At 40.0% G+C, this 23,794-nt stretch overlaps 1 protein-coding gene and 1 pseudogene across 1 annotated transcript; both read left to right on the plus strand.

Moving 5' to 3' along the window:
* The first annotated feature begins 5,021 nt into the window (after window positions 1–5,021).
* LOC143870007 (receptor kinase-like protein Xa21) lies at window positions 5,022–8,641 on the plus strand (annotated as a pseudogene).
* A 7,719-nt stretch (window positions 8,642–16,360) lies between these two features.
* LOC143870008 (putative LRR receptor-like serine/threonine-protein kinase At3g47570) lies at window positions 16,361–19,758 on the plus strand. The gene is made up of 3 exons (XM_077376534.1): window positions 16,361–17,405; window positions 17,645–17,916; window positions 19,267–19,758. Exons 1-3 carry the CDS (start codon window positions 16,361–16,363, stop codon window positions 19,756–19,758), a joined length of 1,809 nt encoding a protein of 602 aa, XP_077232649.1.
* Window positions 19,759–23,794: the final 4,036 nt, after the last annotated feature.

A 23,794-nucleotide genomic window follows, 5' to 3' on the forward strand; every position in this document is an offset into this window, starting at 1 on the left:
TTAGACCAACCTACAATGTGGGCCGTTCAGTCCAATTTGAAAAATACTTGACTATTCGGGCTTACACCATATAAAACCTATATCTTCAAGACCAATACTCTCTCTTCCATCTTTGAAGACAAACCCTTAGTGGGGGCTGTTATTAACATTACTTTAGTGATCCCTTGGATCTTTGGCAATGAAATCAATGAAAGTCCCAGCAAATAATAAGAGAAGAAATCAATCAATAAAGATTGCATAAGATGCTGAAAATAATTTTACTAAAAAATATATATCTCAATTCAATTATTTTAAAAAAGTGAGTGAGCACTCGGATTCTCTTGATATTCTGTCATGGATGTATTCAATATAAATTTTTTCCAAGGGACAAAATCAGTGAAACAAAAGTTTTTAACAGCATTAATAACTGCACAATAGTTGCATCAACACAAATTCTCTAAGCCATGAACTTAATTAAACCTAAGGAAATCAGCAGTTAAACCTTTAAAAAAAAGAAAAAAAACATACCCAAAAAATCAAAGATGCCTTGATTAAATGTAAAGACCATAGTATTTCTGTTGGAACCGAGTATAAAAATAAAACTTTTTCAAAATATCTCTTAGATCAAGGTATTCTTCATCAAACCTCATACATCTCCACACCTCAACAGAATGGTGTGTCTGAAAGGAAAAACAGACACCTGTTAGAGGTTGCTCGATCGATTATGTTTGAGAAGAATGTTTCCAAAAGTTTTTGGTCTGAAGCCATTCTCACTTCATGTTATTTGATTAATAGGCTCCCAAGCAAGATTCTTGGAAATAAGTCTCCACTTGAAATTTGAAAAGTTAGAAAGATTGATTTATCTCATTTACGTATTTTCGGATCTATTTGCTTTGTTTATAATAATTATTAACTAAGAGATATATTGGATCCGCGTGCCATTAAATGTGTTTTCTTAGGGTATTCATCTACAAAAAAAGGGAACAAGTGTTACGATACAAAAAGAAAAAAACTTTACAGCTCTCGGGATGCCAAATTTAATGAAGATGAGTCCTTCTTCCAAGAACACAGTTTAAATAATACTGGAAAAAGGACTCAGGGGGAGTATTCTGGGATGTTTCCTATAACAAATAGTGAAAATGAGAAAAATTTTGTCCAAATTCAAGAAGATCAAGAAAGACCTATAAATAATGATGAAGAAAGTGGAGATAAGGGAGGACAAGGCGACCATGAACAAGACAAAGTACCTCTGGCCCGCTCCCCTGAATATGATCACCCTCTTGACTCTCCACCCTTACGCAGGTCTGATCGTACCTCTCATCCTCCTCATCACTTGAAAGACTTTTTTACATATCACTCGTGTCTGTATCCCATCCAACATCATTTGCCGTATTGTAACGTATCTGCTTTACACTCTTCTTTTCTTTCAAAAATTTCTGATAAAGTTGAACCCACCTTCTTTCATGACGCTAACTCCCAATCTCTATGGAGGAGGGCTATGCAAGAACTTTCGTCATTTGACAAAAATCATACATGGGATATAGTCCAGTTGCCAGTTGGGATAAAACGCGTCGGGTGTAAGTGGGTTTACAAGATTAAACACAGTAGTGATGGCTCAATAGAGCGATACAAAGCAAGGCTAGTGGCCAAAGGGTTTACCCAAACCTATGGGATTGATTATAAGGAGACTTTTGCTCAAGTAGCTAAAATGGGATCCGTTAGAATCCTTATCCTTATTGCGGTTAACCATGGGTGGAATCGTTATCAAATGGATGTAAAAAATGCATTCCTGCATGGGGATCTAAAAGAAGAGGTCTATATGAATCTTCCTCCAGGACATCCTATGGAAGGAAAGCATAGAATTGTCTGCAAATTAAAGAAGGCACTATATGGGTTAAAATAGTCTCCTCGGGCTTGATACGCTAAGTTGAGTGATGCTTTGTTTAAGGCAAGATTTAAAAGAAGTTTGGCTGATTCTTCCATGTTTACAAAATGAAATTTGAAAGGAATAATTATTGTATTGATTTATGTTGATGGTATTGTTATTACCGTAAATGACGAAGACGAGATTTCAAACTTAAAAGCTTACTTTCATAAAATATTTGATATCAAGGATTTAAAGAAACTAAAATATTTTCTAGGGATTGAAGTCGCATATTCAAAAAGGGGATTTTCTTACCTCAACGAAAGTATGCTTTGGACTTACTAAAAGAAACTGGAAAATTGGGAGCAAAATCATGTGAAACTCCACTTGAAACAAATAACAAGATGAATCCCTATGATGGAAAAATACTTGAAGATGTTAGGAGATATCAAAGACTGGTAGGAAGATTGATATATCTTACCATTATTCGTCCTGACATAAGTCACGCTGTGGATGCTGTTAGTCAATATATTCATGCTCCTAGAACAAATCATTTAGAAGCTGTTGAAAAAATTCTAAGATACTTAAAAGGTTCTCTTGGTAGAGGATTTGGATGAAAAATAATTCCCAATATAGATATTATGGGATATACTGATGCAGATTGGGCTGGAAGTATTGATAGAAGATCTACAACTGGCTATTGTATGATGGTAGGTGGTAATCTTGTCACTTGGAAAAGCAAAAAGCAGTCTGTGGTTGCCAGATCCAATGATGAAGCTAAGAATAGAGCTATAGCAGCTGGAGCTAGTGAAATTGTCTGGATGAAGTCCCTTCTTCAGGATATGGGTTTTTATACTAAAAAACCAATTAAAATGTTTTGTGATAATCGTGCTGCTATTCACATTGCTGCTAATCCCGTGTTTCATGAGCGAACCGAACATATAGAAGTCGATTGTCATTTTGTACGAGAGAAGGTTCAAGAGAAAATTATTAGCACTCCATATACTCGAAGTGAAGACCAACTTACGGACATATTCACAAAAGCAGTTTCAAAGTCAAGACTTCAGCAGATTCTTTTCAAATTGGGCTCCATTGACATCTTTGCATCAACTTGAGGGGGGGTGTTGGAACGTGCAAGCTGGTCTTGCCTTTCTCATCACTTGCCATTTTACCTCTTTACCGTTGCACTCTTGTTACTATTCTTGGAAGATTTGCTTGATCTCTAAAATGGAAGATTGGCCAAATCTTATGGGATTTGATTGAGTAATTGTGGCATGACCGTTACATCTTCTTCTATATGTTATCTCTACACTTGTAATATTTTTCTTATGAATGAAAGAACAAAGGAGAGATCTCACCGTGGAGTAGGCACTGCCGAACCACGTAAATTGTTGTGTTGTGTGATTGTCGATTTCTTCATGGTATCAGAGCGAGATCCATAGCAGCTATAACCTTTGCTCCCTCTCCATAGTCATGCTTCTGTTGAAAGTGGGTTTATGCAACTTGTTCGATAGAATCCATATCTTAAGAAGCCCAAATATGATTCTTAAGACTGTTGGATAAAATAGACGGATCAGATGTCTACAGATCTTATAAACAAATAATGAAAGAATGATATATGGCTTAGTTGAATCCAAAATACGTTACTTGAAACGAAAACATGTTACTCGACCTCAAAACAGTGCAAGTCGAAGCCAAAAATCCATGTATTGTAAATTAAACCATAATTGAAATAAAACATGGAAAACAGATTGCACTTCTTTTGATGAAAAAACGTTTATGGGAAACCCGATTAAGAAGAAGAAGGCTGAGTCGTGCCACTGGTCACTCTCCTTAAGAATCGTATCCGCCCCCTACCGGTGCAACCGGGATCCGCGAACCGATGCTCCAAGTTAAAACAGCCAAAGTTGGCTCCAGTCCACGTGCACTCGCTGACTGGTCCACCCAGAATTACCTTAGAACTGTAATCAGACACGGAAGGAACAGAAGGAGATGAAGCAAAACCAGAAAACATAACTCTTTTTTTGTGTAAACCTCTTTCTTTTTCTGTTGGCAAAAGCCACCCCAAACGTAGACCCCAAAAACTCTTAGCCTTACCCAAACCGTATTCTCTTCTCCTTTTTATAGACACCAAAGTGTTTGTTGGAAAGAGCCACCATTTATGGGTATTAGTGTTGAGAAAAGCCACAATTAAGAGCCTTGAACGTTTCTCTTCCAACATTCATATTTGTGACCGTTGGAGATGAAACGGTTTTGCAACTTTAATAGGTGTTATTATCATAACCATTTAGCAATTAATGGGGTAAAATGGAAACCGTTTTGGGCATTAAAAAGAATCTTTTCATTTAAAAACGCACTCAAAAGTCACTAGCTTTTGAAATAAGAGGGAAACCAAAATTTGAATATTTTCCTCTAAATTATAAAGACAGGGCAAAAATCACTTTTGCCTTTTCGAATTCTTTAAAATTTCCAACACTCTCCGAAGACAACCTTATTTTTGTTCTAGAACCCTAACATAGCCCTCACCGTTGTCTGTTGTACACCAATCTCGTTGTTGCTTTGAGAATAATTTTTAAATTTCCAACATACCCCTCTCTTATTTTGATGGGAAAGGGTCACGATCCATTTCGAATCGTCGTGGGGCCTCACTTAAAGTAAAATTGCTAACTGCATGGTTACGACAGCTTGAAAATCTTAAGGATCCGATTATATCCCTTTTGTCGGATCCTCTTCAAATTGCTTTTCTGATTATACTTTCTGGGTCACGATCCGTTCAGAACCTTTTCGTTTTAATAATGACACCACTTCTCGACTAAAGTAAAAGGCCTAACGTGAGACATGCCAACCTAAATCATGAAAACGTGGACGGCCCCCACTTAAAGTAAAAGGCCTAACGTGAGACATGCCAATCTAAATCATGAAAACGTAGAGGGAGATGCTGTGAACCAATGGGATAATCATAGCCGTCCATTTGATGGGCTTTAAATGTTTGTTAGAAAATGAAAAATTATTAATGACCAAGATTAATCGGTACAAGTCCAATCGTCAGATCTCTCTATCGACCAGTCATCTATCTCTCTCTCTCTCTCTCTCTCTCTCTCCCTATAAATAGAAGGGTCTTCTGCATCTTCATCCCAGGCTTGCTTTCTTAGGGTTTTAGAGTTTCTCTTCCCTTTCCATGGAGCTTCCAAGTAAACTGAGTTGTAGGTTACTGCCTTCATCGTTTCTCTTCCATGTCTTCCTCCTCTGTCTCCTCTTCTTATCTGTAGAATCTCTCACTCTAGGAAACGAAACCGATCGACTAGCTTTGCTTGCCTTCAAACATGAAATAACCCAAGACCCTAATGGGGCTTTAAACTCATGGAACAATTCTCTCCATTTCTGCCAATGGCTGGGAGTCACATGCGGTCGTCGCCATCCTCAAAGGGTCATTGCCTTGAAACTTGGCGATCAAGGCTTGGTCGGACCCATGTCCCCTCACATAGCAAATCTCACCTTCCTCCATAAAATCAAACTCGGAAACAATGGATTCTACGGCCAACTCCCACCAGACATGAGTCGTCTATTCCGTTTGCGTCATCTCAATCTGAGCCTCAATTCATATGAAGGAGAAATACCAGCCAATCTGACTGCCCATTGCCCAAAACTCACGTCCATGAATTTAAGTTACAATAATTTTGTTGGGGGGGTTCCCTACAAGTTCCACTCGTTCTCTCAGCTCGCTTACTTAGACCTTTGGAAAAATAATCTCACGGGAAACATCCCATCTTCGCTTGGGAACCTTTCATCTCTCATCATTTTAAATCTAGGATATAATAGTTTGGAAGGAAGCATCCCGTATGAGCTCAGACGACTAACCAGCTTAGATTTCCTTCAACTCGGTGTAAATAATTTGTCAGGTATTATTCCTCAACCAATTTACAATCTCTCGTCTATTGTTGATCTCTTTCTGGCAGATAATCAGTTGCATGGAAGCATTCCACCCGACCTGGGCCGCTCTCTCCCTAATTTACAATGGCTTGTCATGGCTCTGAATCTATTCACGGGACCCATTCCAGTCTCTTTTTCTAATGCATCACGCTTTTTAGTTCTTGATTTTGGTTATAATAGCTTTAGTGGACTTCTACCTATGAATTTGGGAAGCCTACAAGATCTCAATTATCTTAGCTTCGCAGATAATCAGCTAGGTAGCAGAGGCAAATCTAACGACATGATTTTTCTCACTTCTTTAACCAATTGCTCTAGTCTAGAATTATTACAACTGGACACCGATTACTTAAGTGGTGCACTGCCCGACTCTATAGCTAATCTCTCAACTCAATTGACAAAACTGACTTTAGGAAGAAACCAGATATTTGGGAGCATCCCTTCAGGTATTGAAAATCTCGTAGGTTTAGAAACACTGGGCATGGAGAAAAATTTTCTCACAGGTACTATTCCTGTTGGACTTGGAAAGCTTAACAAGCTGCAATTTTTGACCTTGCACACAAATGGATTGTTCGGGCAAATTCCATCTTCCCTTGGTAACATAACTCATTTGTTAACACTCGATCTATCTAAAAATAAATTACAAGGACACATTCCACCAAGTCTTGAAAATTGTGGAAATTTGGAATCCATATATCTTTATCAAAACAGCCTGACTGGTACCATACCCAACCAAATTCTTAAGCTTTCCTCTCTATCAATGTACCTTGGACTATCATATAATTCTTTAACCGGGCCCCTTGCTTCAGAAGTAGGAAACTTAAAACAACTTGGGAGATTGTACATGTCTGGCAACAGTTTGTCTGGTGAAATTCCAGACACGTTAGGCAATTGTCTTAGTTTGGAATACCTTTATATGGATCATAACCTCTTTCAAGGAACCATTCCGTCATCATTGGGCAGTTTAAAAGGTATGCGAGAGCTAGATCTTTCACACAATAACTTGTCAGGAAAGATTCCAGAATACCTGGAAAAGTTTCGCGGCCTCGAGTATCTAAATCTGTCTTTTAATTATCTTGAGGGAGAGGTACCAAAGGAAGGGATTTTTAGAAATGCAAGTGCCATTTCAGTTTATGGAAACAACAAGCTTTGTGGGGGTATCCTAGAACTACAGTTGCCAGCATGCCCTGTCCACGTTTATAACAAACGTGGAAAATCTCATTCTCTACGAATAATAATTTCAATAGTCAGTGTGATTTTATTTCTTATTATGCTATCTTGTTTCTTTGCTCCCTTCTATTGGAAAAGAAAGTTGAGAAAGAATCCTTTTGTTTCGATGCCTTTGGAGGATCTATGTTTAAAGCTTTCTTATGCGGAGCTCCTAAGAGCAACTAATGGGTTCTCATTGGAAAATTTGATTGGTGCTGGAAGTTATGGTTCTGTTTATAAAGGATATTTAGACCACAATGAAACGGCTATTGCAGTGAAGGTACTCAACCTTCAACAACACGGGGCTACTAAGAGCTTCAACGCCGAATGTGAAGCCTTGAGAAACATTCGGCATCGAAATCTCATTAGGATCTTAACTTCTTGCTCAAGTATTGATTACCAAGGCAATGATTTTAAAGCTTTGGTTTTTGAGTACATGCCTAATGGGAGTTTAGAGATGTGGTTGCATCAAAGTGGCGATGTGCAACATCCGTTGATGAACTTGACCCTTATTCAAAGGCTAAATGTCGCCATTGATGTGGCCTCGGCATTGGATTATCTTCATCACCATGGACAAACACCACTTGTTCATGGTGATTTAAAACCGAGCAATGTTCTTCTTGATGATGACATGAATGCCCATGTGGGGGATTTTGGGTTAGCAAGGTTTATTTTTGAAGACACTGCTAATCACTCTAACAATCAAAGTAGCTCGCTGATAATAAAGGGATCTATTGGATATGTTGCTCCAGGTAAATGACTTTATCATTAATTTTTATTCTTTATTATTATCTTATAAGATTTTAAAATTTTCATTAACTTGATTACAAGATGAAGTTTTATTTCGCAGCATCTCATAGTTTCTTTCTAACAAGATCAAAGCTTTGATTTTTGTATTCATGTTTAAATGGAAAGAGTATGGTATGGGTGGAAAGAGATCTACGCATGGAGACGTGTACAGTTATGGAATCTTGTTGCTGGAGATGTTCACAGGAAAATCTCCTACCAATAACTTGTTTACAGATGGCCTAACTCTCGATCAGTTCGCTAAGACGGCACTGCCAGATCGAGTGATCGAGATTACAGACTCACAATTGATCTCAGAAGAAGTCCAAGTTATCAACAATAATAACAATGAAAATCATACCATTATGAAAAATAGAATGCATGACTGTGTGGTCTCAATGCTCAGAATCGGTGTCTCTTGTTGTGCAGAATCACCAAGAGATCGAATGCAGATGGGTAATGTTGTCAAAGAATTGCATGAGATCAAAAACTTATATCATGGAATTGGCATCCATCGAGACAGGAAAAAGGACACCAACTTTACGTGAGGGTTCATCTTATCTTAGCAATAACTAAGGTATTGTTTGAAGTTGAATGGTTCAATGACAAGAATCGTTGGAAACATTTTCTCATACCCTCATCATGAGATATGCAACTTTAATGTGACGATGTTTATGTCATGCATTTGTGTTGATTTTCACCTCCATTTGTTTGTATTCTCTTGAAAATTCCAGCTCTGTTCTTTGTTTGTTCTTGAAAATAAAGTGATATTGAGGAAATAGATAAACAAACAATGCTACTGAAGGGGGTTGAAATATCATTTCCCTTTTGAGAATGCTATAAAGTCCATCACTTGGCCAAGTGGGTCTTTCCTCATTGTAGTACTTCAGTGGACTTAGCTTCATTGATCGTTTAGTTCAATGTTAATTGAGGTTTATTCTGTAAAATAAAATTTTAATAATATCAGTCTTTATTCCTCAGTACCTCATTTCAAAAAAGTATGCATAAGTTATGAATGATTTTGGGAAATGTCATCAGCACTACTATATTTTGATGACCGCACTCCTCACTTTATTAAAAGTACGATATGGCCCGCACCATAGGATGATCCAAACCGTCCATTGGATGGGCCACACCCTAAATAGGTTGTGCCCCAAAAATCATTTTCATATATAGGTTGTTCCTAACCCTCGGATCTGTAGAGGATTAGGATCAAACAGTCCCTCTACAGATCGGAGGGTTAGGATCAACATATGGAAATAATTTTTGGGGCACAACCTATAGAAAAAAAAGGAGTCACGGTGGTCATAACGTTGCCATCTGGTGAAAGTCTCATAAGAAACTAAGACAGAACAATACAGAGAAAAAATTAGTGCTCCTATTTGTTAATGAAACTTTATTTAAGTAGACACATACGGAACCAACGCATAAGAAAAGGAAAAAGGAGGTGAAAGAGTCCAAAAGAGGGGTTTGTTGTGTTGTTAGGGAAGGTATTGGTGGAGACAAAAAGGAATGTTAGGTCACATGCTAGCGGGAATCTTCTTGAGTAAGGCAAACGTAGGGCGTGGGTGTCATTCATATATGCAAAGATTGGAGTGCCATTATTGAAACAAGGGAGTGTGGATATCAACTATCAGTTTGTTTTATCAGAAAAGTAAATGCAAGATAAGGTCTTAAACGTGCCACAATCACCCCGGGTGCCCGACAAAACTGTGCGTTTGTTTATACGCATTGATCTTAAGAGATTTCTCATGCTCTCTCCACTCCCTTGTGCCCTTCATTCTCAGCTCCTCTCTCAGAATTGGACCCACAAATATTCCATGGAAGAAATTTTCATGGCTGCCAAACATCACCTTGGTATTTTTCAAGGGAAATGGCATCCCTACTCTCTTTTTTAACAAGTGTAACCCTTTATTTGTTTTATGTTGTTCTAATCTATACTACATAGAGGAATGCTAAACTGAAGGACATCCTTGCAAACCCTAGCTTAATGGCTCTTCATGTTGGGTATATCATATAACCCATGTATGTTCTAATATAAGACCAATAGGTAATGGACCAGGTGTAGTGGGCCCATTTGGACTGGAGCCCATTAACCTCTTCTAACCCTAGTGTATCTCTATATATAGGGGCTGGAGGCAACAAACTTGGTATTCCAAATTAGATACCTTGGGTGTAATGCTTCAAGCAACCTCTTGCTTGACCTAATTACTCTAACAATCTTGAAGCATTACAACTTTTTAGGGTTTTCTCTTGGGAACGTCTGCCTCTATCAAGAAGGACGGCTGATATTTTGGATCAAAAAAAAAAAAATTGTCGTGAGTTTCTTCTCCCACGGAAAAACGCTTTGGGCGAGGGATTTCTTATTCCTCGAATTGATTTGGGATTGGGGTCTGTTACAACACACACCATCGTGGGTTTTAATTGGGTTTCTCATAGAATCGTTCGTTGAGGTGGGTTTCTTGGATTGAACCCCTGTGGATCATAAGCCCTCTCTTTTTTCCTCTTGGATATACAGCAGCCCTCTCCCAATATCAATATTCGATTGGAGTTTTTTGTGATCGTTTTGCCCTCTTCTCCAAATACGAGATCGAAGTTGCTGTTTTTGGGTTGGGTGGTTCTCACGGCAGGGTGTTATCCTCTCTCTCCCTCCTTATAAAGTTTTGTCTCTTTCCTCCCAAGCAAACTCACCGCCCCTACCCTCTCTTGTTAATTAAAGAAGACCCAGTTTGCCGAGAGTTCTTTTGGGAAGAAACTTCTGTTGGGCAAAACCCCCCTTTTCCTATTTTCTGATAGTGACAGACTATTGGTCGGTGAAATTTTTGGGCGTGATTGCCGATTCCTTTTTTTTTGAAAACGTCCGTTGCCGAATCAAATTTTGTGGCTAAATCCCATCGAAGAAACCCACTTGGAGAAAAGCCCTTTGATAGATTACTTTGGTGGTAGTTTGGAGCGTAACCCTCATTTGGGGCTGATTACTTTGGTAATCGTTTCGGGTCCATTGGCTAATCTTGCCGTCGGTTTGAATCGGCTCTTGGACTCGGCTTTGATTTGGTTCTTGGAGCTCAACTTGGATTTAGTTCTCTGCTTTCTTGGATTTGGTTCTGCATCTCCCATCCAGGTGCACTCTTTCCAATTTTTATTTCCTCTAAAATATACGATGGAAAAGATCTCTATGCCTTTTGAGATGGTCAAACTTCACTCCTTTGGTGGATCTGAGTTTACCTCATGGAAGCGAAAGACTCAATTCAGTCTAAAATACATGAACTGTTTTTACACTGTTTTGAGTACCTTTGCTGAGACGGATGAAGATGTTGATGAATCTCAATGGCTTAGGGATGAGGATTTCTGCAAAGACTACCTATTGAATTGTCTTTCAGATCGTCTTGCAGAAACCTATAGTAAATTTAACACTGCTAAAGCAATATGGGACAACTTAGATGCTCAATTCAAGAAGGAGGAGGAATTGTCCAAGACCCATCTGGTGGACAAATTTATGGATTTCAAGTTTCAAGAAGACAAGGAAATCACTCCTCAAGTTACTGATCTAGAGAATTTGAGATCTAAGTTGAATAATGAAAAAATAGCTGTCTGTGATTCGTTTCTTGTGGGTGCAATTATATATAAATTACCATCTGCATGGCATTCTTTCAAAACCGAGATGTATCGGAAAAAGGTGCAAGTAGGACTGGATGATCTCAAACGATTCATTCGAATCGAAGATGAGAATCGAGCTAGGAATAACTTGGAGATGGTTAGACAGCAACAGTCTGCTGCTAACGCGGTAACATATCCCAAGAAATTTCCTCGGAAATCCAAGTCACCTAAAAGTGAACATCCCAAGTTGGAGGCCAAAAAGACTATCTTTCAGAAAAAGAAGGGCAAGTGCCACAACTGTGGGAAATGGGGTCATTTTGCTGCAGAATGTAAACAACCTAAGAAGGCTAAATCTGACACACCACAAAAGGAAGCTCATATGATGGTGGGCAGTGCTGCGCCTAAGAGTTTTATTGCCATGTTAGGAAATGGTAAGGCCAGTACTTCTTCAGACTGGTGGTTAGATACAGGAGCCACCTGCCATGTTTGCAACTCAAAGAAACTTCTTACGGATGCTGTTGGCGTGAAAGAGACCGTTACAGTGGCTAGTGGAGCTGAGGCACAGGTGACTCACACTGGAACTGCGAACCTGGCCCTTTCTTCAGGTAAAATACTCACTTTAAAAAAATGTTAAAGTAGTTCCTGCTATTCAAAAGAATTTAATTTCTATTAGTCTTTTAGACAATGCTGGCATGTGTTCATCTTTTTTGGGTGGTAGAGTAACTTTAACTGTTAACTCTTATTATTTTGGCTGTGCTTTCTTAATCGATGGTATGTATAGACTGAGTTTAGCAAATGAAACCGTTAGTCAGGTTAGTTCCACATTGATTGATCCTAAGTTGTTACACACTAGATTGGGACATGTGAACTATAGGAAAATGGTCACACTTGCTAAAACTTATAATATACCTTTAGATACATCGATTAGATTTGACAGGTGTGAAGTGTGTGCACAAACCAAGATCACTAGAAAACCTTTTCGTTCGGTTTCTAGAAGCACACAACTTCTTGAGTTAATACATTCTGACCTCTGTGACTTTAAAAGTTTCACTACTCGAGGTGGTCGGAAGTATTTAATCACATTTATAGACGATTTTTCTAGATATTGTCATATTTATCTCCTAAAATCGAAAGATGAAGCTTTTGATAAATTTAAAATTTTCAAGAATCGTGTTGAAAATCAATTGAACTTGAAAATTAAGCGATTTAGGAGTGATAGAGGAGGAGAATACACTTTGACAGAATTCAAGGAATACTGTGCCTCTCAAGGCATAATACTTGAAACTACTGCTCCTTACTCACCTCAATCTAATGGCATAGCTGAACGTAAGAACCGGACGTTAACTGAAATGTTAAACTCTATGTTATTGTCAGCTGGCATGCCTACTAGCTATTGGGGAGAAGCAGCTTTAACTGCAAATCACATCCTGAATAGAGTACCACACTCTAAGTTGCCCTCTACTCCTTATGAGTTATGGCATAAACATCCTTGTAGATATGACACTCTTAAGACTTGGGGCTGTATTGCTTATGTGAGGATACAAGACCCTCGGAGACCTAAGGTAGGACCTAGAACCAACACTTGTGTTTATCTAGGTGGTGCAGAAGATAGTGCTGCTGATCGGTTTTTGGATCTATCTACCAATTTGGTTATAGAATCTAGAGATGCAGTATTCTTTGAGAATAAATTTCTCAGAGATCATGGTTTGAACCTACCTGGCGATACTGAGATGGTTACAGAATCGCATGTAGAGTTTGAACAGAATACTTCTGACACCTGTCCTACACTGATTTCTACATCAGAACCTTTAAGAGTTTCTACAAGAGATAGAGTACCCAAGAACTTTGGTAAGGACTTTGTGACCTACCATGTAGAGAATGATCCATCAACCTATAAGGAAGCGATGAGATCTAGGGACTCTTTGTTGTGGGCAGAAGCCATTGATGATGAAATGAGCTCTCTGCTACAAAATCAAACTTGGCAGCTAGTCGATTTGCCAAAAGGGGCTAAGACTGTGGGCTGTAAGTGGATTTTGAAGAAGAAACTTAATCCTGACGGATCCATAGCTCGGTATAAAGCACGTTTAGTAGCTAAGGGCTATACTCAAGTCAGTGGGATAGATTACTTTGATGTTTACTCACCGGTCTGTCATTTGGCAACGATAAGAATTCTTCTTGCTTTGGCTTCTATTGAGAAGTATGTTGTGCATCAAATGGATGTAAAAACGGCTTTCCTTAATAGAGACCTCACAGAGGAAATCTACATGAACCAACCTGAAGGGTTTGTCATGGAAGGTTTCGAGAACAAAGTTTGTAAGTTACACAAATCTTTGTATGGTCTTAAACAAGCACCTAAATTGTGGCATCAAAAATTTGACAAGGTAGTAAAGAGCTTTGGTTTTCAGACCAGTTACTCAGATAAATGCCTTTACTATCGTTCTGTGTCGAATAAGGTTGCGATTATTTGCTTGTATGTCGACGATATGTTGATTCTTGGTTCCGATCTCTCTGTAGTGAGTGACGTGAAAACCACTTTATCTCAAGAATTCGACATGAAAGATCTTGGTGTGGTTGACACCATTCTTGGTATGAAAGTAAGTTTTGAAAGGCAAGGGATTACTCTTAGCCAAGCCCATTATATTGAAAAACTACTTTCTACATGGGGATACAGTGAGTGTAAACCGATTGAGACACCATTTGATTATACCAAGAAGCTGATCTCTAATGGAGGTGACAGTGTGAATCAGTTAGATTATTCTAAACTGATTGGTAGTCTCATGTATGCTATGAGTTGCACTAGACCAGACATAGCCTTTACAGTTGGCATGCTGAGTCGTTTCACTAGTAATCCTGGCCATGAGCACTGGGATGCCCTTATGAGGCTGATGAGATACCTTAAGGGTACTCAAGGATATGCTCTATGTTATACTGGCCATCCTCCTATCCTGGAAGGGTATTCTGATGCATCATGGGGATCAGAATTAGGAGACAGTAAATCTACCAGTGGTTATGTTTTTACACTGGGTGGAGCCGCTGTTGCATGGAAGTCAAAGAGACAGACTTGTATTGCTCTGTCATCTATGGAATCGGAACTTTATGCTTTAGCTTCTACAGGAGATGAAGCAGAGTGGATAAGAGATCTGATCCTGGACATTCCATTGACCCATTTAAAGATTAACTCTTTAAGTTTGTTCTGTGATAATCAAGCTACAATTACGATTGTGAAAAACTCACTCTTTAATGGTAAGAGGAGACATGTCAGGCTGAAACATGCCATGCTGAATTATCTTCTAGAACAAGGTATTATCACTTTGGTTGATGTGAGATCGAAGGATAATATGGCCGATGCTCTTACGAAGGGACTGAACAAAGATCGAATATTCAAAACTGTGAGGGAGATGGGGTTAAAGACTGTGTAGACGTGTCTTAACCTACATTCATATTATTTTGAATTTTTCGAATCTTCCTATCTTGGCCAAGATAAGCACTTGATATGTTTCAATGATGTTTACAGTTATCTTTATGTCATTCCACATTTGATGACATGTCCTTCTTGGGAAAGGTTGTTTCATTCCAAACTTGATGATACAGCTTAACTCAATTTGGATATGATTCCTGTAACATTCCAAATGGAAACATGGGATGGTTCTTTGTAAAGAAACTGTTTAGGTCTGGTTCTTGATTGAAACTTGACATTGATGCTTATTGATATTGATATTTATTTTTCAGCCATTATGAAATTGTACTAAGTTCTTCTGGTAGAACTAGATACTTTTAGTAAAATACACAAATGATTGGATTCATTTTTTAATGAAATTCGTATTTGATAATTTACAGGAATTGGCGAAAATGGAGGAGATTGCCTCAATTTGGATCTTGATGAGGATGACTTACTTGATGAGTGAATCCTTATAGAGCAGTGGGAGCTATTATTTTCTTTTCAGTTGATTAAATAGTTCACCTATATGTGAAAGCACTTGGAACTATTATGTCTGTTCTAATGCCCAGTGGATTTTGAGGATCAGTGCATAAGAACATGGGTATGGTACCACTGAGGCTATTTGTGTGGGAGCTATTATGTCTGTTCTTATGCCCAGTGGATTTTGAGGACAATAGAAGGCACTTGGAACTTTTTCAAGTTCACTACACTTTGGAATGAAAGCAATGATGGTGAGGCATATCTCATGGCTATATATAACAACCCCGATCTGCTGCAGCTGCTTGTACAAGATAATAACTTCAAAGATTTATTTCATGACACTCTTGGATTTGGTGCTGCCAAAATTATCAGGTGATGTAGCATGTAGCCATGTACACATTTTGCATACTATTTTCTGTAGGCATCTGTGTTTTCACATAATTAAGGTTGATTTTTTGGGACCATGATCAGAATAGCACAATTCCATAATATGTTTCTATTTGAATTAGTGGACAGTCTCTGCAACACGTAGGAGGAATGGCAGGTTATTATGTCATGAGATGCTCAGGCAACACAATATAGAAGAAATAAGAGTGTGTAACAAGAACAACGCCTCATGTACCTCTATTGGAGAACGCATACATCCATTTGGTCCAAAAAAGAAGCTAACACCTACAAATTTGAGATGACATAGAGTTGACTTATTCTTTACATTGGCACTACACACATCTCATATACTCGTATCTCATATGGTCAACTCAGGAGAAATACCTTGGTCTAAGTGCATCATATCTAACCTTTTAGACGTGGCTCAGTTCCATCATGTCCGCCACATGAAGTAACTCTCCATCCACTTGAAACTTCGTCAAAATAGCCTCAGTGGTACCATACCCACACAAATTCTGAAGCTTTCCTCACTATCAAGAGACCTTGACTTATCATATAATTCTTTCACAGGATCCCTTGCTTCAGAAGTAGGAAACTTAAAACAACTTGGGCAAATAAACATTTCTTATAACAGTTTATCAGGTGAAATTCCCAACACGTTAGGCAATTGTCTTAGTTTGGAATACCTATACATGGATCATAACCTCTTTCAAGGAACCATTCCGTCATCATTGGCCAATTTAAAAGGTATCCGAGAGCTAGATCTTTCACACAATAACTTGTCCAGAAAGATTCCAGAATACTTGAAAACGTTTCACTTCCTCGAGTATCTAAATCTGTCTTTTAATGATCTTGAGGGTGAAGTACCAAAGGAAGGGATTTTTAGAAATCCAAGTGCCATTTCAGTTTATGGAAACAACAAGCTTTGTGGGGGTATCCTAGAACTTCAGTTGCCAGCATGCCCTGCCCAAGTTTATCAGAAACAAAGAAAAACTCATTCTCTGAGAGTAATAATTTTAACAGTCAGTGTGGTTTTATTCCTTACTATACTATCTTTTTTCTTTGCTACCTTATATTGGAAAAGTAAGCCGAGAAAGAATCCTCTTGTTGTGTCGCCATTGGAGGATCGATGTTTAAAGTTTTCTTATGCGGAGCTCCTTAGAGCAACTAATGGGTTCTCTTTGGAAAACTTGATTGGTGCTGGAAGTTATGGTTCTGTTTATAAAGGACTTTTAGACCACAATGAAACGGTTGTTGCAGTCAAGGGACTCAGCCTTCAACATCACGGGGCTACTAAGAGCTTCAAAGCTGAATGTGAAGCCTTAAGAAACATTCGGCATCAGAATCTCATTAAGATCTTAACTTCTTGCTCAAGTATTGATTACCAAGGCAATGATTTTAAAGCTTTGGTTTTTGAGTACATGCCTAATGGGAGTTTAGAGAAGTGGTTGCATCAAAGTGGAGATGGGCAACATCCATTGATGAACTTGACCCTTATTCAAAGGCTAAATGTAGCCATTGATGTGGCCTCTGCATTGGATTATCTTCATCACCATGGACAAACACCACTTGTTCATGGTGATTTAAAGCCGAGCAATGTTCTTCTTGATGATGACATGAATGCCCATGTGGGGGATTTTGGGTTAGCAAGGTTTATTTTTGAAGACACTGCTAATCACTCTAACAATCAAAGTAGCTCGCTGACAATAAAGGGATCTATTGGATATGTTGCTCCAGGTAAATGACTTTATCAATATTTTTTATTCTTTATTATTATCTTATAAGATTTTAAAATTTTCATTAGCTTGATTATAGGATGAAGTTTTATTTGGCAACATCTCATAGTTTCTTTCTAACAAGATCAAAGGTTTGATTTTTGTATTCATGTTTCAATGGAAAGAATATGGTATGGGTGGAAAGAGATCTACACATGGAGAGTGTATAGTTATGGAATCTTGTTGCTGAGATGTTTACAGGAAAAGCTCCTACCAATAACTTGTTTACCGATGGCCTAACTCTCAACCAATTCGCTAAGATGGCGCTTCCAGATCGAGTGATCGAAATTACAAACCCACAATTGATCTCAGAAGAAGTCCAAGTTGTCAACAATAATACCACTGAAAATCATACCATTATGAAAAATAGAATGCATGACTGTGTGGTCTCAATGTTCAGAATCGGTGTCTCTTGTTGTGGAGAATCACCAAGAGATCGAATGCAGATGGGTGATGTTGTCGAAGAATTGCATGTGATCAAAAACTTATATCATGGAATTGGCATCCATCGAGACAGGAAAAATAGGATGCTAACTTTACGTGAGGGTTCATCTTATCTTAGCAATAACTAAGGTATTGATTGAAGTTGAATGGTTCAATGACAAGAATTGTTGGAAACATTTTCTCATACCCTCATCATGAGATATGCAACTTTAATGTGAGGATGTTTATGTCATGCATTTATGTTGATTTTTACCTCCATTTGTTTGTATTCTCTTGAAAATTCCAGCTCTCTTCTTTGTTTGTTCTTGAAAATAAAGTGATATTGAGGAAATAGACAAACAAACAATGCTGCTGAAGGGGGTTGAAATATCATTTCCCTTTTGAGAATGCTATAAAGTCCATCACTTGGCATAGTGGGTCTTTCCTCATTGTAGTACTTCAGTGGGTTTAGCTTCGTTGATCGTTTAGTTCAATGTTAATTTAGGTTTATTCTGTAAAATAAAATTTTATTAATATCAGTCTTTATTCCTCGTACCGAGGGCCTCATTTCAAAAAAGTACGCTTAAGTTATGATTGATTTTGGGAAATGTTATCAGCACTACTGTATTTTGATGATCGCACTCCTCACATTATTAATGATCCAAACCGTCCATTGGATGACCCACAGCCTAAATAGGTTGTGCCCCAAAAATCCTATCCATATATAGGTTGATCCTAATCCTCCGATCTGTAGAGGTTTAGGATCAAACAGTCCCACCTCTACAGATCGGAGGGTTAGGATCAACCTATGGAAATAATTTTTGGGGCACAACCTATAGAATAAAAAGAGTCACGGTGGTCATAATGTTGACATCTGGTGAAAGTTTCATAAGAAACTGAGGCAGAACAATACAAAGAAAAAAACAGTGCTCCTATTTGTTAATGAAATTTTATTTAACTAAACACATAAGGAACCAACCCATAAGAAAAGGAAAAAGGAGGTGAAAGAGTCCAAAAGAGGGGTTTGTGGTGTTGTTAGGTAAGGAATGGTGGAGAGTGATACGTGCTATTGTGGTGTATGTGGGTAGTTAGAATGTAGTTATGGTTTTGTAGTTAAGATTTGTGGGGGTTAGGTATTTGTGATGTGTCTTAGTTAGTGGGTAAATGGGCTTGTGATGTGGCACTCCATCTAGATTGTATTTATGTAGTAGTAATTCAATGAAATGGGAGGAAGAAGATAATTTACAGCAAAGAAAAGAATTCTACAGCAAAGGAAAATCTGTAGGAGAGTCATGGTTCCTCTCAATTTGAGCAATTAGGAGGTCCAGTTGCCTCAAATTAACCTCTTTCCCACTCTTTTTTCTATTTTCCATTTGTTTATTTGTGTTATAGCCGATTAGGCACTTAACAAGTGGTATCAGAGCCGTCGATCCTACTCTATGCCTATGTCTTCGGAGCTTTTGGAATCCATACGAGATGATTTCCGGCAAATCAAGGTGCTTGTTTCGAAAATGATGGAAGAACACCAACGATTTGCGGAAGGCTTGAACAAAATCAGTTCCGAGAACAAGAAAATGCGCAAAGAATATGAAAAGTTGAAACTTGAGAAAGCCGATGTCCGTGTAGAGAAAAGTGTGAGAATTGATGGAGATGGAGATACATTAGTTAAACAGCATGCAAAGTCATTCGATCAATCCATCGTTTCGATGCGGCTTCATGAAGAATCGTATTTCCTTCCAGATTTGATTACAATGGATTTTGAAGGCGGGGTTCAAATGGTCGTGACTGCTATTTTTGAAGAACATGAAAGCCTTAGTGTAGTTGTGTTGTTCATTAAATTTGTGTCCAATAAAATTTGGGATACAGGTGAAATAGAGTATTTCCTCACATAATTCGACCTTGAGGACAAGGTCGTTTCAAGAGGGAAGGAATGATACGTGCTATTGTGGTGTATGTGGGTAGTTAGAATGTAGTTATGATTTTGTAGTTAAGGTTTGTGGGGTTTAGTCATTTGTGATGTGTCTTAGTTAGTGGGTAAATGGGCTTGTGATGTCGCACTGCATCTTGAATGTATTTATGTAGTAGTAATTCAATGAAAAGGGAGGAAGAAGATAATTTACAACAAAGAAAAGAATTCTACAGCAAAGGAAACTTTGTTGGAGAGTCATGGTTCCTCTCAATTTGAGCCATTAGGAGGTCTGGTTTCCTCGAATCAACCTCTTTCCCACTCTTTTTTCTATTTTCCATTTGTATATTTGTGTTACAGCCGATTAGGCACGTAATAAGTGGTATCAGAGCCGTCGATCCTACTCTATGCCTATGTCTTCGGAGCTTTTGGAATCCATACAAGATGATTTCTGGCAAATCAAGGTGCTTGTTTCGAAAATGATGGAAGAACACCAATGATTTGCGGAAGGTTTGAACAAAATCAGTTTAGAGATCAAGGAAATGCGCAAAGAATATGAAAAGTTGAAACTTGAGAAAGCCGATGTCCGTGTAGAGAAAAGTGTGGGAGTTGATGGAGATGGAGATACTTTAGTTAAACAGCATGCAAAGTCATTTGATCAATCCATCGTTTCGATGCGGCTTCATGGAGAATCATATTTCCTTCCAGATTTGATTACAATGGATTTTGAAGGCGGGGTTCAAATGGTCGTGGCTACTGTTTTTGAAGAACACGAAAGCCTTAGTGTAGTTGTGTTGTTCAATAAATTTGTGTCCAATAAAATTTGGGATACAGGTGGAATAGAGTATTTCCTCACATAATTCGACCTTGAGGACAAGGTCGTTTCAAGGGGGAAGGAATGATACGTGCTATTGTGGTGTACGTGGGTAGTTAGAATGTAGTTATGGTTTTGTAGTTAAGGTTTGTGGGGATTAGTTATTTGTGATGTGTCTTAGTTAGTGGGTAAATGGGCTTGTGATGTGGCACTGCATCTTGATTGTATTTATGTAGTAGTAATTCAATGAAATGGGAGGAAAATGTTAATTTACAGCAAAGAAAAGAATTCTACACCAAAGGGCAAAGGAAACTTTGTAGGAGTGTCGTGGTTCCTCTCAATTTGAGCCATTAGAAGATCTGGTTGGCTCGAATCAACCTCTTTCCAATCTTTTTTCTATTTTCCATTTATTTATTTGTGTTACGGCCAATTAGGCACGTAACAGAGAGACAAAAAGGAGGTTGGGTCACATGATAGCGGGGATCTTCTTAAGTAAGGTAAACGTAGGCGTGAGTCCCATATATGCAAAGATTGGGGTGCCATTATTGAAACAAGGGGGTGTGGATGTTGATGGGGTACTACGGGCTGGCGATTACACAGATCGTGCCGAACTCTTGGAGGACACTGGTCGGCTTCCTGTACCTTTTGGGAGTTCGTCTCCGTAGGAACCCCACCCTGCCCGTCTTCAGGATGTGTGCGCACCTGAAGAGGCACAAGGGCGGCGGCTGGATCTACGTCAGCCAATGGCCCGAAGTGAAAAGGATCACTGGCATACCTACTTCCATTCACACATGGAAGAACAGGTTTTTCTATGTTAGGGACACCGAGCCGGGCTCCCACTGGCCTTTCTCGTTGGAATGGAGAACGCCGGACACCCAGAACCTTAGTCGGAAGCCAGCCCTTAAGGATTAAGACCACATGACCTTCGCTTTGATCAAAGAAGAGCTGAAGCGCGGTCAAATAAACTGCTCGGAGTTCTCCGAGGAGGCCGTCCTGGTAGAGCTCGGGATCAGTCGTGCGACGCCGGCACGTACGTAGACTCTTTAGGCCAACTTTTATCTTTTGAACCGTTCCTTTCTTCCTCTCCTTTTTTTTTATATAGTTCTAACTGTGTTCTGTTGTCACGTTCAGAAATGGTGAAGCAGATGTCCATGCTGGACAGGATCAAGCAGACCTCCCAGGCGTCCCCACCGCAGGAGCAGCCCCAACCCAAGGGCAAGAAAAGAAAGGTGCCGGAGTCAACTCCGGCCATGGCCGCACTGGCCGAGCCTCTCAAAAGCAGCCGGGCGACGCATAAAATTTCCTTCAAGCCGAGCCGGACGAACTTCGTCGGACAGAGCTCCGGGTCTGCAAGGGACCTTTCCCTCGATGGACTGGACGTTCCGTATACGCCTCCGGAGGACGAGGAGGACGAGGACGAACCGGACTCCGTTGAGCCCATCGACTTGGAACAGGACGTCGTTCTGGCTTCCGAGGTCACCGCCCCAGCTACAGAGGCCGACCAGATTGTAGCCCCTACTTCGGAGGCAGTTGCCGAGGAGGTGGTCGACAAGGAGGCCTGAATGGCTGCCCTCTTGCTTCTATCTGTAATTTTGGTTATGTAATTTTATAATGGCCCATGAGGCTCATTCTTTGTAAGCCAGCTCGGCGAAAAGAGCACTTTTGGAATATGAATACAAATTTGATTTTTGCCCAATTGTCTGTACGACTGCCTCGCTTTTTGTACTTATGAATTCTGTGCTGCTTCCTTGTCTTTATGCCGAGCCGGAGTGGTGGTCCGGATGTCAATTATGACGAGCCGGAGTGAACCACTCCTGCCCTCTAAGTCTGCAAACACTTAGAGTCTTTTGAGGCGCCTAGCGATTGCGCCATATCCTGTCCGGCTTAGGCTTTGGACGGCCGTGCCGGGCAGGTCTTTTAGGTGGTTTTCCACTAGTGCGGGTCCATGGTTGGAACTGATCTCCACACCAAATTGGACGCGCCGGAGTGCACCACTGCCGCTCTCTAAGTCTGCAAACATTTAGGCTGAGAGCTAAGTCTGCAAACACTTAGAGTTTTTTTTTTTTGAGGCGCCTAGCGATTGCGCCGTATCCTGTCCGGCTTAGGCGCTGGACGGCCAGGCCGGGCAGGTCTTTTGGCGTCTAGCGATTGCGCCATATCCTGTCCGGCTTAGGCTTTGGACGGCCGTGCCGGGCAGGTCTTTTTAGGTGGTTTTCCACTAGGGCGGGTCCATGGTTGGAACTGATTTCCACACCAAATTGGACGCGCTGGAGTGCACCACTGCCGCTCTCTAAGTCTGCAAACACTTAGGCTGAGAGCTAAGTCTGCAAACACTTAGAGTTTTTTTGAGGCGCCTAGCGATTGCGCCGTATCCTGTCCGGCTTAGGTTTTGGACGGCCGTGCCGGTCAAGTCTTTTTAGGTGGTTTTCCACTAGGGCGGGTCCATGGTTGGAACTGATCTCCACACCAAATTGGACGCGCCGGAGTGCACCACTGCCGCTCTCTAAGTCTGCAAACACTTAGGCTGAGAGCTAAGTCTGCAAACACTTAGAGTTTTTTTGAGGCGCCTAGCGATTGAGCCGTATCCTGTCCGGCTTAGGTTTTGGACAGCCAGGCCGGGCAGGTCTTTTGGCGTCTAGCGATTGCGCCATATCCTGTTCGGCTTAGGCTTTGGACGGCCGTGCCGGGCAGGTCTTTTTAGGTGGTTTTCCACTAGGGCGGGTCCATGGTTGGAACTGATCTCCACACCAAATTGGACGCGCCGGAGTGCACCACTGCCGCTCTCTAAGTCTGCAAACACTTAGGCTGAGAGCTAAGTCTGCAAGAGTTTTTTTTTATGGAGGAGCTGGCATATACTAGTGACTCAAGAGTGAGGGACACAGTTTAATGGCAACTCCACTTTATTTCTCTACAGAGATTCTTTACAGGCCTTCAAAGGCAAGAGGAAAAGACTATTGATAATATATTCGGAGATTTCTGGAATTCCAGGCATGCGGCAGCAGCTGTTCATCAAGTATCTCTAGGCGGTAGCTTCCTGGACGAATGACCTCTTTGACTCGGTACGGCCCTTCCCAAGTTGGAGAGAGTTTGCCAACACTTCTTGGCTGGGAGACGGCCGCCTTCCTCAAAACCAGGTCGCCTGTGCGGAACTCCCTTGGTCGGATCTTCGTATCATGATATCTTGACACCTTCTGCTTATATGCTGCGG

Source organism: Tasmannia lanceolata, unplaced genomic scaffold (genome assembly GCF_043159265.1).
Source record: "Tasmannia lanceolata isolate RefF3 unplaced genomic scaffold, GAP_Taslan_0.1 ptg000003l, whole genome shotgun sequence".
NCBI classification, from domain to species: Eukaryota; Viridiplantae; Streptophyta; class Magnoliopsida; order Canellales; family Winteraceae; genus Tasmannia; species Tasmannia lanceolata.

Excerpts from the sequence above, each read along its gene's own strand:
- LOC143870008 (XM_077376534.1), top strand. The coding sequence starts at position 16,361 with ATGGATCATAACCTCTTTCAAGGAACCATTCCGTCATCATTGGCCAAT. Across the intron at positions 17,406-17,644 it reads TATTGGATATGTTGCTCCAG|GAAAAGCTCCTACCAATAAC; the intron begins GTAAATGACTTT and ends AGATGTTTACAG. Across the intron at positions 17,917-19,266 it reads ATGTTGTCGAAGAATTGCAT|GCACTTAACAAGTGGTATCA; the intron begins GTGATCAAAAAC and ends ATAGCCGATTAG.